Source organism: Schistocerca nitens, chromosome 5, assembly GCF_023898315.1.
Source record: "Schistocerca nitens isolate TAMUIC-IGC-003100 chromosome 5, iqSchNite1.1, whole genome shotgun sequence".
Lineage (NCBI taxonomy): Eukaryota > Metazoa > Arthropoda > Insecta > Orthoptera > Acrididae > Schistocerca > Schistocerca nitens.
Genome location: NC_064618.1, coordinates 828364829 through 828377894, shown reverse-complemented (window position 1 = coordinate 828377894; position 13066 = coordinate 828364829). Strand labels below are relative to the sequence as shown.

Below are 13066 nucleotides of genomic sequence, written 5' to 3'. Positions count from 1 at the left end.
TCTTGCTGGAACAACTGTTGCAAACGAAATAAAAGAATTATTTACTCATTACTAACTGAAAGCTTACATAATTTTTTTGTCTGTGTCGCGACAACTGCTGCAAGCAAAATAAACCTGTTTACAGACTGGACAGTTGATATCATGTCAGTTGAGAATTCTGAGAACCGCTCCAAGTAAACAAACATTTCTGCTTACTGCCCTGAAACCATGAGAGATGGGAAGGCGAGATGAAAGCACTGGTGTTCGCGAATGACTTGATGATCTGGGAAAACAGGGAGTAATAATTTCACGAACAAACTTAGAGACAGTATGGCATGAAAATTAACGTAAAAAATTTGAGTTCCTGATTACAACTAAAAAGAACGACAGACCAACTAGCGGAATAAGGACTAGAAATGAACAACTGAAGAACACAAAGTGTCAAGTAGTTGGGAAGTGCGACATAGGGAAATGGGGGAACTGAGGAACAGATCAGTGGACGCTGCAGGCAGGCAGAAGCATTCCTGTAAAGTGACAGGAGCGCTGTTTGGAACAAAGACGTCCCTCTACATACCAATACTGACCTGTGCATCTGAAATATGGGTAATGAAGAAGAGAAATGCAAACAGATTACAGGCAAGTGAAATGAAGTTCCTCGTACGTATGATGGGAGTAAAAAGGAGTGGGAGGATGAGGGATGAAAGGGCACGGGAAATGGTGAAAGTGGAACCCTTGCAGAGCAAGACAGAAACATGGAGGCTAAGATGGTATGGGCACTTACAGAGAATGGAAAACAAGATAATTTCCAAGAAGATACACAACAAGCGAAGGAAACGACCAAGAGGAAGACCAAGGGACGGCCGAAAGGTATGGAGGAGAGTGCTGGGTAACGAAGCGGCAACGACTGTAGCCGAGCGAACACAGAAATATGGTGGGAAAACAGGACGGGATGGCGAGGCTCATGTTCCGAAAGGATCCTGGCTGAGGCTGGAAACTATTCAAGATGGTGGTGGTGGTGGTGGTGGTGGTGGTGGTGGTGGTGGTGGTGGTGACAATGGTGGTGGTGATGACAATGGTGGTGGTGATGACGACGACGGCGGCTCAGTATTGCGCAATATTGAGCGTACGAAGCTGTGGGAACCCAGTAACTGCAGCTTCAAACGGAAACGCAGTACAGACGCCAATGTTTTCCCCCAGCTTCAAATCAAGGATACGAACGAAACATGTTTATTCTGCCACAGTTACGGGGGACTTGTCAGACAGCCTATATACCACGCAGTGGTGGGGCAGATGCAGCAGCAGCAGCTGGCGCTGGCGTGCAGATGAGACGCGCGCCGGGCGGTCTGCCAGGAGACGAAGCGGCGAGCCCCCGGCCACGCCACACGGTCACGAGCGCCGCGCCGAGCCGAGCCGCTTGCACAAGCACCCCGCGGGCGCACAAATACAGCGAGCGCGCCGCGGCTATTCCCAGGAGCGCAGCTGCGAAGGCCGCCCCGCCTGGTGACACTCACTGCTGGCTGCCATCGCCAGAGACGGCTATCAGTCGCCCCGCCGCAGCACGCACCACGCTCGGGCTATCGCCCAGTGCTGACACGCGCCTCGGCGTACAGATAGGCGGCGAAGGAAGTGGCTGGCGCCGCTGGTCTGCCCGCCTCCAGCGGCAATCTACGATTTCTCGAACGTTATACGCAGCAACAAAGTAAAGCCAGACGTATGAAAAAAGCGAAATTTAACGAGACATGTGCGCTTCACATTAATTTGACGGCAGAGAGAATGTCAGAAAAATTCGCTCATTAGCACACAGAACAAAATACTAGCATTCATTATTAGCACAATGGTCGTTCTGAAGAGCTGTAGGTAATGTAGACCCGGTACATGGCAAGATCATATGATCGTCCCACCCACGGACATTGTACAACATGATCGTTCTGGAGGAGCAGGTGTTAAAGGTGTGGGTAGGCATAATGGTGCATGACTGTACTCACGTCCAAATCTTTGAACACGAAACAGTCACCCGACAACCAAATGATCACACTGCACTCCTTCCTTCACGGTTACTTTCGACCCGACTTCATTTCTATCGATCGCAATGAGGGACCGCATCGAATAGCGCGGTTGGAGTAGTTCTTCGAACGAAAGGGAATTCGGCGAATGGATTGCGCTGCTCGTTCCCCGACTATGTGCACCAACGACCGTCCGACAGTTGTCAAGCGTGCTGGTGGAGGAATGGAAAACATTCCCATAAGACTTCCTTACCAACCCTTGTGGTCAGCAAATGAGCACGTTGCAAGCACACATTGTGAACTGTAGCGCTCACACATCCTCTTACGACCGTATTCCACCTTTCATAACGTCCAGGAGACCACCATTAATCGCGGTGACTTAAGTGTGATTACTGTCTTTCAGTGACATTTTTGTCGGTTCATTACTTGAGCTCTTCCATTTACCTTCTGTACTATATTCTTACAATTCTTTCTAGGTATGGGCCCCGTTTCATCGAGGTACTTGGCAGAGACACAAAATGCGAAATTTACTTTCGTGCTTAAGTTTTTCACACCACAGTATTTTTGAAACCCGACGGGAAATACTGTTGTCAGTGAATGCAGGTTCATCTCAACCAGTTTTAGAGCGAACACAGCGAAGAGAATTGGATGTAATTAAGAATTTGAATCTGACACCTAGCAGAAGGTAATTGTTGACAGCAGTAAATCTGCACTCTTCAAGAGCGAAGCAACATAGAAATTGGACGGCAGCTGACTGGAAGCATGTGGTGTAGTCCCTCAATTCGCGATTTCCTATGTTCCCAAATGATACATGTCTTCCAGTACACCGACGCCCTAATCAGATGTTTAACACCCGGTGTGTGGAGGGTGTAGTTCAGTCCGGATGTGATTGTGTGACGTTTTGCGGGCATTTATTCGAACCATAGCTTCGACCCACTTCTTTAGGTTACCGTGAAAATTACCTACGATGTATATTTCAACATTCGTGATGACCAGACGTTGACCCTTCTTCAGCACCTTCATAACGATGACGCTGTGCACACACTCGTCTGTCAAGATCACTTCAGCCGTGGTGTTCGGTGCGCAGTAACTGTACTCGGCAAGCCACGCTGTCTGGCGGCTGTTCGTAGTTCACCAGAATTATTTCAGCCTAACCTAGTCCATCTGTGAACGATATGCAGTAAGACCGATTGCTAGTTCCGTTCTACAAAAGTCTGAATTCCATCCTTGTCATTACAGAGGAAGTATGTTAGAGACTGCTGACAGCGAAAGAGACCATGCCATCAGATGTATGTAAGACGAACAAGTGACTACAGTTGGGAGAGGCATGAGAAAATGTAGCGCACTTAGATGACACCGCGAACAGAATGCTCGGCCGACCGAGTGTTGAGTGCTGCTTTTTGTTTGGGATTAGGTCGGATTACATGAAGGAATTGATGTAATTCAAGCATGCGCTGTTACAGTTCTGACTTGTCGGCTCATACGCAGTAGAATGTTACAGAATTGCTCAGACAGCTTACATGGAAATCCATGCAGGGAAGAGCACCTTTTAGCGAAACATTATTGACAAAGTTTATAGAACCAACATTTCCGACCGACTTCCGTACGATTACAGTGCCCCCAATAGTCAATGACTGATCGAACGACGATGTCGAAGATTGCTGTCTCAGATTATGAGTTGCACTTTCTGAGGACTGATTCGGTAAATCTGTCTGAAGTCTGTCTTCGCCAACGAGTGAATTTATGTACTCCGGTTCATCTTAATTTGCGATCGAAATATACTTCAGGATACTTGATTGCGACAGATTGTCCGTCGCGAAGTGAAAATCAGGTCGTATCGTCGTTTTACGCGCGTTACATCACTTTCTCGGCGGGGGGTGGGGGGTTGCTGCTGCCACTGTTTGTATCAAGCTGTCGTCTCGTAGTATCACAGCTTTTCGTAGTAATTTTGTAACCATGTGGCCCTCATGTACACAACAGCATCGTCTGCTAACAGCTTCAGAGAATTCCATAATTTGTGTACTCTGACACTGATACCGTACGCAGTGCCGGTCCCAAACCACTTCCTAGAAGTATGCCGGACGCTATGTCTGCTTCTGACGCTGTCTCCTGCTATAACGACGCACCGACTTTAAATAAATAGAAGTCTTTAAGCGATTCGCGCGCCTTATACGATATCCCGCTACCACGTGTTTATTTACGTGGCGCATGGGTGAGACGGTACAGCAAGCGGCTTAGGAGAATGCCTGCGAGAGCTAAAGGTGGAGAATGCCTGCGAGAGCTAAAGGTGGAGCGGGGAAACTCATTCCCTTCGCTCCTTTCCGCCCTGAGACTAGTGACTGCCCACGGTCTGAGTTATTGGTACTCCAAAATATACGCTGTCTCATCAATAGTATCCGGACACCCGTATGTAATGCGGAATTGAAAGCTGTATGCCCGAGAGGCAAAATCGCAACTATAAATGCTTGAGACAATTGATGTGTTGTCACTGGAGAAGCCGGAACAGCACAACAGGCAGGCCACAAGAGCTGTCACTTCTAGTGTGGACCAGTCACTGAACGTCACCTGACCAATAAATCCATCAGGAGCATTTCAACCCTTCTAAAGCTGTCAAGTCAACTGTTAGTGATATGACTGAAGTGGAAACGCGCCAGAACAACCACAGTTAACCCTTCGGTGGGCGCGACTTTCATACATCCATGAGTGGGTGCGTTGCGGCTTTTGTACCGCAATTAGTTTTACATTTTTAAACTAAGGAAAAATAACCATCCCATCAGTAACAAATAGGTAAAATGCATAAATTTCTTTTTCCGTAATTTCAGCACTTACTTTTGGACCTGGCAAAACTTTTAGGATGTTCTTGGCCTTCGTTTTAGGAGAAGGAAGCGGTTCACTTATCCGAATAGTTTATCTTTTCCTATGTAAAATCGGTAATCCTCAGTTTGTTGTCTCCCCTGTTGATTATTCGGAGTCACAGCTGTGGTTTTCTTCTTCAATTACTTCCTCTTCCGACACAGATTCACACGAATCTGACAATTTTTGTAATTCTTCTTCTGACAGTTCTCGGTGTACTTTCTCATAATTTTCAGGACGTACAGTTAGACGGTGCCTGTCAAATGCCTTCATTTCCTCCATTTCCACGCTTTTATGAGACCTAGTGAAACCTATGTCTTTGTAAAAGTAATATATTGTAGCAAATCAATATCCAAGACTGAAAAAGTAATGAAAATTGCATATGGGAACTTTGATTCGATTCGAATATTCATTATATACTAATATAAAAGAAAGACTGCCTTGAGGCGAAACAAAAACAAGTATAGAAAATACTTACATCATAAGGCGCATAGCGGCAAACACACCGCAAACTCAACACTCACGTTTCAAACAATAGCGACCAAACTGCTGAAAGCACGAATAGCGCAAATGTAAGTGGTGACATTCGTTGAGAACAACAAATACGTATCTGGGCGTGGACGCAACTGTAACGCTATCTGTGATACAAACAGAAAACTAAATTTTGCGACTATCTGCCACAGGCGCGCCCACCGAGGGGTTAAACCAAGACCAGGCAGGACTCTTCTACTACGGACAGGGATTATCGAGCACTGCGGAAGCTGGCTCTAATAAACCGCATGAAATGGGCGAAAGGAATCCATGTGCTACCAACAGTTCCGCTGGCATAATGACTGTTCAGGGTGCTTAAAAAAATGGAGTTTAGTGATGGAGCATTTCCTCGTAAGCCACACATTTTTGTAATCAGTGCTACGTGAGGCTTGAGGCGGTGCAAAGAGCGACGGCACCGCACAGTGGATGACTAAAGGAGTGGTGCATCACTCTATACATGTGGCAATCCGATGGAAGGGTTTCGATTTGTCGAATGCATGGAGAGCTTTACCTACTATCACGTGTAGAGCCAAACTGAAGTACGAAGGAGGTTGTGTGTTGCGGTACGCGGTTGTTCTTCGTGGTTAAGGTGTGGCCCCCTTATTGCACTTAATGATGAGGTACCATACTCCGTGACAGAGCGTAGGGGAACGATGCGGGAGACCCGCACCGCCGTACTAGGCAAGGTCCCCGACCGTGATGATGATGATGACAACGACAACAACACCCAGTCATCTCGAGGCAGGAAAAATCGCTGACCCCGCCGGGAATCGAACCCTGGACCCCGTGCTCGGGAGGATACGAACATCTTCACAGTCTACTGTGTACAGTAGGGGTACAGTTCGAAAACGACGATAGATTGTTTCAGCATGAAAATGCACTCTGCCATAAAGCAGCATCTGTGAGGCGATGATTTGTGGACAGTAACATTCCTGAACGGACTAGTCTGCCAAGAGACCTGATCTGAATTCAATGTAACACCTCTGGAATGAATCGGAACGTCGACCGCTCCAGACCCAACGTCCAACATGGTTTCGGCTTTTGAGGAAGAATGGGCTATAATTCCTCCATACACAGGCCGACATCTCATTGAAAATTTCCCCGGCGTAGTTCAAGCTATCATAAACGCAAAGAGTGCACACGTCCCATATTAATTTCCACTACAATGACCTGGTCATCGACGAGACAGAACAAAAGCTTCTTTCCTTGGATGTCCTCAGTTTGAGGAACTACCGAGTACGCGTTTTCTTAATAAACGCAAAACACCAGGAATTTAAGTTACGATTTACACGTCCCGTGAATGTTGACCTTAATGAACACTGAGTGCCAGATCATTTGCACACGACTTTGATAAAGGAAAGTCTGTTTTAAGGAATCATCTCAAAATTCCCCCGAAATGATTTTGCAAAAAAAAAGACAAATCACTGTGTTTGGAATATTCTCTTTGAATACAATGAAAATGCATAGCCAAAAATTCCATTATGAAAGCACGTTCGTAACGAAAACTTATCGTACACTTCTTGAACATCACATTCACAAGTTAGAACTGCCTCTCTAAGTGTCAGCAGGTAGTGCAGCTGACTGTGATACAGAAAAAAGAAAGCTGTGTTCGCAGTAGAAATCAGACGAGACTCCTGGCCATCCACCACCGCTCGTTACATCAAAATCACAGTGAAATCCGGACGTGACGAATGCCTCGCAGACACTAATTACACAACTGTGCTCTAATAAAGTTCCCTCTTCAGCTGGTAATGACTTCCAATTTTCCCAAGCAGACAGACAGACAGTGGCTATTACCACACAGACTCGAGCACTGGAAAACTATGTTGCCTCTTTAAAGTCAGGAGTACTAAGTTAGCGTCACACTCAGCCTCACAAGCCTTTAATACATTTTGGTTCCAAAACGCCGTCCTTCGACAAATGCTGTTCCCGTTTATTTTTCCGTAAACGTAAAACTAGAGGGTAAGAAGAAAGACACTCACGTACCTACCCTACACCTACACTTTTCATCATCACTTCGATTCCGAAGTTCAATGAATGTTGCTGCAAATCCATTACAAATAGTAAATGAGCAGCTAATTTACTGAAATAGATAATGTGAGTCAGACTAATATGTAATTAGAACAATTTGCTTTATCGAACAGTTTGCGAGTAGCTAATACATCAGAGTCGCACTGAGAAACAAGATTAAACTAATCGAACTCCACAAAAAAAAAGAAAGTCCTGTATTAACATTAGTACTAAAGAAATTCATCAGACAGGAGCTAATAAATAAATGGTCGTATAATACAAAGCTTAAGAGCCTTTCGGTCAGTTTCAAGACTATTTTTACCTTTCCATAAACTGAACAAAAATTACAATATCAAACGGACATCTCACAAATATTTGGCGAATGGAAATGTTTTGGAAATGGTATGAAAATGATGCTCCCCTGCTGATAAAATAATAACGTAAATAAGCTTTCAGTTTCAAAATAAACCTAACATGCAGCGTGTCAACATTCAGGATATGAGAGGAACGATCATTCGAAGAAAAAAAGTGTAAACATGGTCTCTAAAACGCGTATCTTACAGCTATGAGCACGATTTAAGTGGAAAAGATTACAGTACTATTTCTCCTGGGACATCCTGTACGGCGCTCACCTGAAATTATTACGTGACAGAACATCCCGAAATCTGCAGAGAGAGCGTGTGTGTGTGTGTGTGTGTGTGATCAACGCGTATGTTTTGTGCCAAGAAGTTCCCACAATTCTCGCTCCTACAAAGAGCTGTTATTGCTGCAGCGGCAACACTGCTGAGACAAGTCATATTGTTAATTTATGAATAAACATGTTGCCTGGAAAGTTTAAAAAAAATTTGCAGCACGTCTCTGTGATAACACTTAGTTTCGTTTGGATTATTGATCTGCCTCTAAAATTGACCAACATCTGTACATTTACTACCAACGCACAAATGCGTTGTTTATATCCGAATATTTCCAGTACTAAATGTTCAGCCCGCGCTTTATGGGCTTCGTGAAGCGCCAGAGGAAACCTCACACTGACATACCAAATTGCTAGGCATTTACTGATGGGGCTTCCCGCCAACAAGTGCCTACTGCAGCAGCAATCTTTACAAGATCAATTAAAGCGTTTTATACGGCTTTCTTTCAAAACTGAAACCACTGTACCAACAATGACTTGTGACGGATTTAAGTTTTAGTATTCTTGATTGAAGTGTTCAGTATCTCGCTCAGGATGCTCAATTTAATGGAAGCAAAAAGAAAAAAAAATGTATTTAACCACGAAGCGAGATGTCAAGTAGCACGTACACACAAAATCGGCACAGTCATGTCGAGACTTACCGGGGCAGACAACTGCTGAGGAAGAAAAGGCGGTGCGCGCAGTTCGCAATGTTTACGGCCGGTTGTCGCTCCTCGTGTGTATGAAGACCCTACACGTGCTACCCACTCGCGAATCCAGCGGCAACTGCTCAGCCAGCGACATGTGGTTCACGACGCCAAACCGCCGCGCCGCCGCCGGTTTTCTGGGTAATCACAGGCAGCCCGGGCGGCGCATGCGCAGCACCGCGCTTCGGAAAAGCGTGACGCCCGTGGGACACTCAGTTTGGCCGGACGAGCCAAACGGGCAGCGGAGTATTGTTTGGGAGGGGGTGGGCGTCCTCAGAGCGTAGCGGGCAGTAAAACAACACGCAGGTATTACATCATAATGTCCAGGTTTTTTTTAATGTCCCTGGACTAGAAGAGGTCATACAAAGATCTCTGAAAAGGGGTCACATGGGGATGACTACTTATCCCGAAAAGCTTCTGCTAATCATTATCACGTAAAAGTTGCATGATTTCCAGAACAAAATAATCTGAGACTACTGAAAGATGGCACTACCACTTTGCACACTATCCCTATACGAAAGCCTGTAGATATACAGCGCTGCTAAGTGGTCATCAAAAACTAACTCCACCAACATATCGAGTGTGAAGTAGAAAATGTTTATTTAACATGCCAAAACAAAGCTCAATGTGTAAGAACGCCTGTAAATCATAAATCTGAAAGAACGAGTATTATATTTAGTGGAAATTTTAAAAAGGTGATTTGTAATTATCGTGCTGGTCACCTAAGGATTAAACGTCTGCCTTTCCACAAAAAGAGAGAAAACAGCGGCAACAATAGGGATTTAGATCCTAGACAGCACAATACATATGGTGACCATTTCACATCCGCCGCACATGCGTAGATTAGGCATATGGACACACAAATTCTCCTACAATGTCACAACAGTTTGTCTTGCGAAGTACAGATTAGTCGACTTAAAATGAAACAAGTACCTCTAACTACTGGTGTCCTCCCGCTGACAGAAAATGAAGACAGGCTGTTTGGAAAATCATCGCACGTTAGAAGTAGATACATTTAAAACAATGAAGAGCAGTACTCAACGACTGTAAAAATAGCAGAACTAAAACGTTAAAGGTATGTAATCGCAGCGTTGTACGAGAGCGACACACAGGCAATGACAGTGAGGAAACAAACAAGGCTGCATAATGTTTAACACAATTGATGACGTACCTAGAAACCTCCAGCTGTGTTTGTTTCTTCCCACATGGTTTCTTGGCTGCACTTCGTCCGCCCAAGCTGCAACTTGACTTCCTGCGGCCTGATGAGTGAAAAAATGAAACAATATTAGTTAATTTGCGCATAGCAATTCAGAAATAACAGCAGTACACAATAATACATAATTAAATGGTTACACATATATCTTAGTGACCAACAGCACTAACACACGGAATAAACATTTACTCACCTCCCAGTCATCTGGACCACGCTACTATTTACTTGTGTTGTCAATCAATCATGCATTGTAGATTCTTATAATAGACAAGTGAATTTTTTGAACTGTTAAGAAGCTGTGACGGAATTAATCGCTACGAGGGCAATTAAAAAGTGATGGTCTTCTTTGTTACATCCGTATGGCACCAGCTGTTTCATAAGAGTTTGATGGACGGTGGTGCAACAACATTTTGTGCCCTTTCTTGACATTTTCATCTGAGAAAGTTTGGGCGGGAGTTCATACGAATACAGTGTTCCACCATTTGAGCTAAGTCGTCAGTTTAACTACTGAAAAAGAAAGAGCCTTGTCTTTCAGAACCTCCTTCTACTTCCAATTACTATCGGCCATAAATAACAATAATAATTCATGGTCCCCCATGAACCATGGACCTTGCCGTTGGTGGGGAGGCTTGCGTGCCTCAACGATACAGATAGCCGTACCGTAGATGCAACCAAAACGGAGGGGTATCTGTAGAGGGGCCAGAAAAACGTGTGGTTCCTGAAGAGGGGCAGCAGCCTTTTCAGTAGTTGCAGGGGCACCAGTTTGGATGATTGACTGATCTGGCCTTGTAACACTAACCAAAATGGCCTTGCTGTTCTGGCACTGCGAACGGCTGAAAGCAAGGGGAAACTACGGCCGTAATTTTTCCGGAGGGCATGCAGCTTTACCGTATGATTAAATGATGATGGTGTCCTCTTGGGTAAAATATTCCGGAGGTAAAATAGTCCCCCATTCGGATCTCCGGGCGGGGACTACTCAAGAGGACGTCGTTATCAGGAGAAAGAATACCGGCGTTCTACGGATCGGAGCATGGAATGTCAGATCCCTTAATCGGGCATGTAGGATAGAAAATTTAAAAAGGGAAATGGATAGGTTAAAGTTAGTTGTAGTGGGAATTAGTGACGTTCGGTTGCAGGAGGAACAAGACTTTTGGTCAGGTGAATACAGGGTTATAAATACAAAATCAAATAGGGGTAATGCAGGAGTAGGTTTAATAATGAATAAAAAAATAGGAGTACGGGTAAGCTACTACAAACAGCATAGTCAACGCATTATTGTGGCCAAGATAGACACAAAGCCCACGCCTACAACAGTAGTACAAGTTTATATGCCAACTAGCTCTGCAGATGACGAAGAAATTGATGAAATGTATGATGAGATAAAAGAAATTATTCAGGTAGTGAAGGGAGACGAAAATTTAATAGTCATGGGTGACAAATTCGGTAGTAGGAAAAGGGAGAGAAGGAAACATAGTAGATGAATATGGATTGGGGCTAAAAAATTAAAGAGGAAGCCGCCTGGTAGAATTTTGCGCAAAGCATAACTTGATCATGAAAGAAGGTTGTATACATGGAAGATCCCTGGAGATACTATATCAGATAGATTATATAATAGTAAGACAGAGATTTAGGAACCAGGTTTTAAATTGTAAGACATTTCCAGGGACAGATGTGCACTCTGACCACAAATTACTGGTTATGAACTATAGATTAAAACTGAAGAAACTGCTAAAAGGTGACAATTTAAGGAGATGGGACCTGGATAAACTGACTAAACCAGACGTTGTACAAGTTTCAGGGAGAGCATAAGGGAACAATTGACAGGAATGGGGGAAAGAAATACAGTAGAAGAAGAATGGGTAGCTCTGAGGGATGAAGTAGTGAAGGCAGCAGAGGATCAAGTAGGTAAAAAGACGAGGGCTAGTACAAACCCTTGGATAACAGAAGAAATATTGAATTTAATTGATGAAAGGAGAAAATATAAAAATGCAGTAAATGAAGCAGGCAAAAAGGAATACAAACGTCTCAAAAATGAGATCGACAGGAAGCGCAAAATGGCTAAGCAGGGATGGCTAGAGGACAAATGTAAGGATGTAGAGGCTTATCTCACTACAGGTTAGATAGATACTGCCTACAAGAAAATTAAAGAGACCTTTGGAGAAAGGAGAACCACTTGCATGAATATCAAGAGCTCAGATGGAAACCCAGTTCTAAGCAAAGCAGGGAAAGCAGAAAGGTGGAAGGAGTATATAGAGGGTCTCTGCAAGAGCGACGTTCTTGAGGACAATATTATGGAAATGGAAGAGGATGTAGATGAAGATGAAATGGGAGATATGATACTGCGTGAAGAGTTTGACAGAGCACTGAAAGATCTAAGACGAAACAAGGCCCTGGGAGTAGACAACATTCCATTAGAACTACTGACAGCCTTGGGAGAGCCAGTCCAGACAAATCTCCTACCATCTGGTGAGCAAGATGTATGAGACAGGCGAAATACCCTCATACTTCAAAAAGGATATAATAATTCAAATCCCAAAGAAAGCAGGTGCTGACAAATGTGAAAATTACCGATCAGTATAATAAGTCACAGCTGCAAAATACTAACGCGAATTCTTTACAGACGAATGGAAAAACTGATAGAAGCCGACCTCGGGGAAGATCAGTTTGGATTCCGTAGAAATGGTGGAACACGTGAGGCAATACTGACCTTACGATTTATCTTAGAAGAAAGATTAAGGAAAGGCAAACCTACGTTTCTAGCATTTGTAGACTTAGAGAAAGCTTTTGACAACGTTGACTGGAATACTCTCTTTCAAATTATGAAGGTGCAGGGGTAAAATACAGGGAGAGAAAGGGTATTTACAATTTGTACAGAAAGCACATGGCAGTTATAAGAGTCAAGGGGTATGAAAGGGAAGCAGTGGTTGGGAAGGGAGTGAGACAGGGTTGTAGCCTCTCCCCAATGTGATTCAATCTGTATATTGAGCAAGCAGCAAAGGAAACAAAAGAAAAGTTCGGAGTAGGTATTAAAATCCAAGGAGAAGAAATAAAAACTTTGAGGTTCGCCGATGACATTATAATTCTGTCAGAGACAGCAAAG

General features: G+C 44.2%; 1 protein-coding gene across 4 annotated transcripts in view; it reads right to left on the bottom strand.

Annotated features, from left to right (window-relative positions):
• Positions 1–13066, bottom strand: part of LOC126259335 (ras-specific guanine nucleotide-releasing factor RalGPS2) — a 405447-nt gene that overhangs the window by 141952 nt on the left and 250429 nt on the right. For 3 of the 4 annotated variants that reach the window (XM_049956041.1, XM_049956037.1, XM_049956038.1), the window contains one exon: positions 9925–10012. Coding sequence is in view for 2 of the 4 variants with exons in the window: in XM_049956037.1 (XP_049811994.1) it covers positions 9925–10012 (88 nt within the window). In the remaining 2 variants the exon portion in view is untranslated. Of the gene's footprint in view, positions 1–8708; positions 8851–9924; positions 10013–13066 lie in introns of those variants that run through there. The other variant, XM_049956040.1, reaches the window with a different exon arrangement.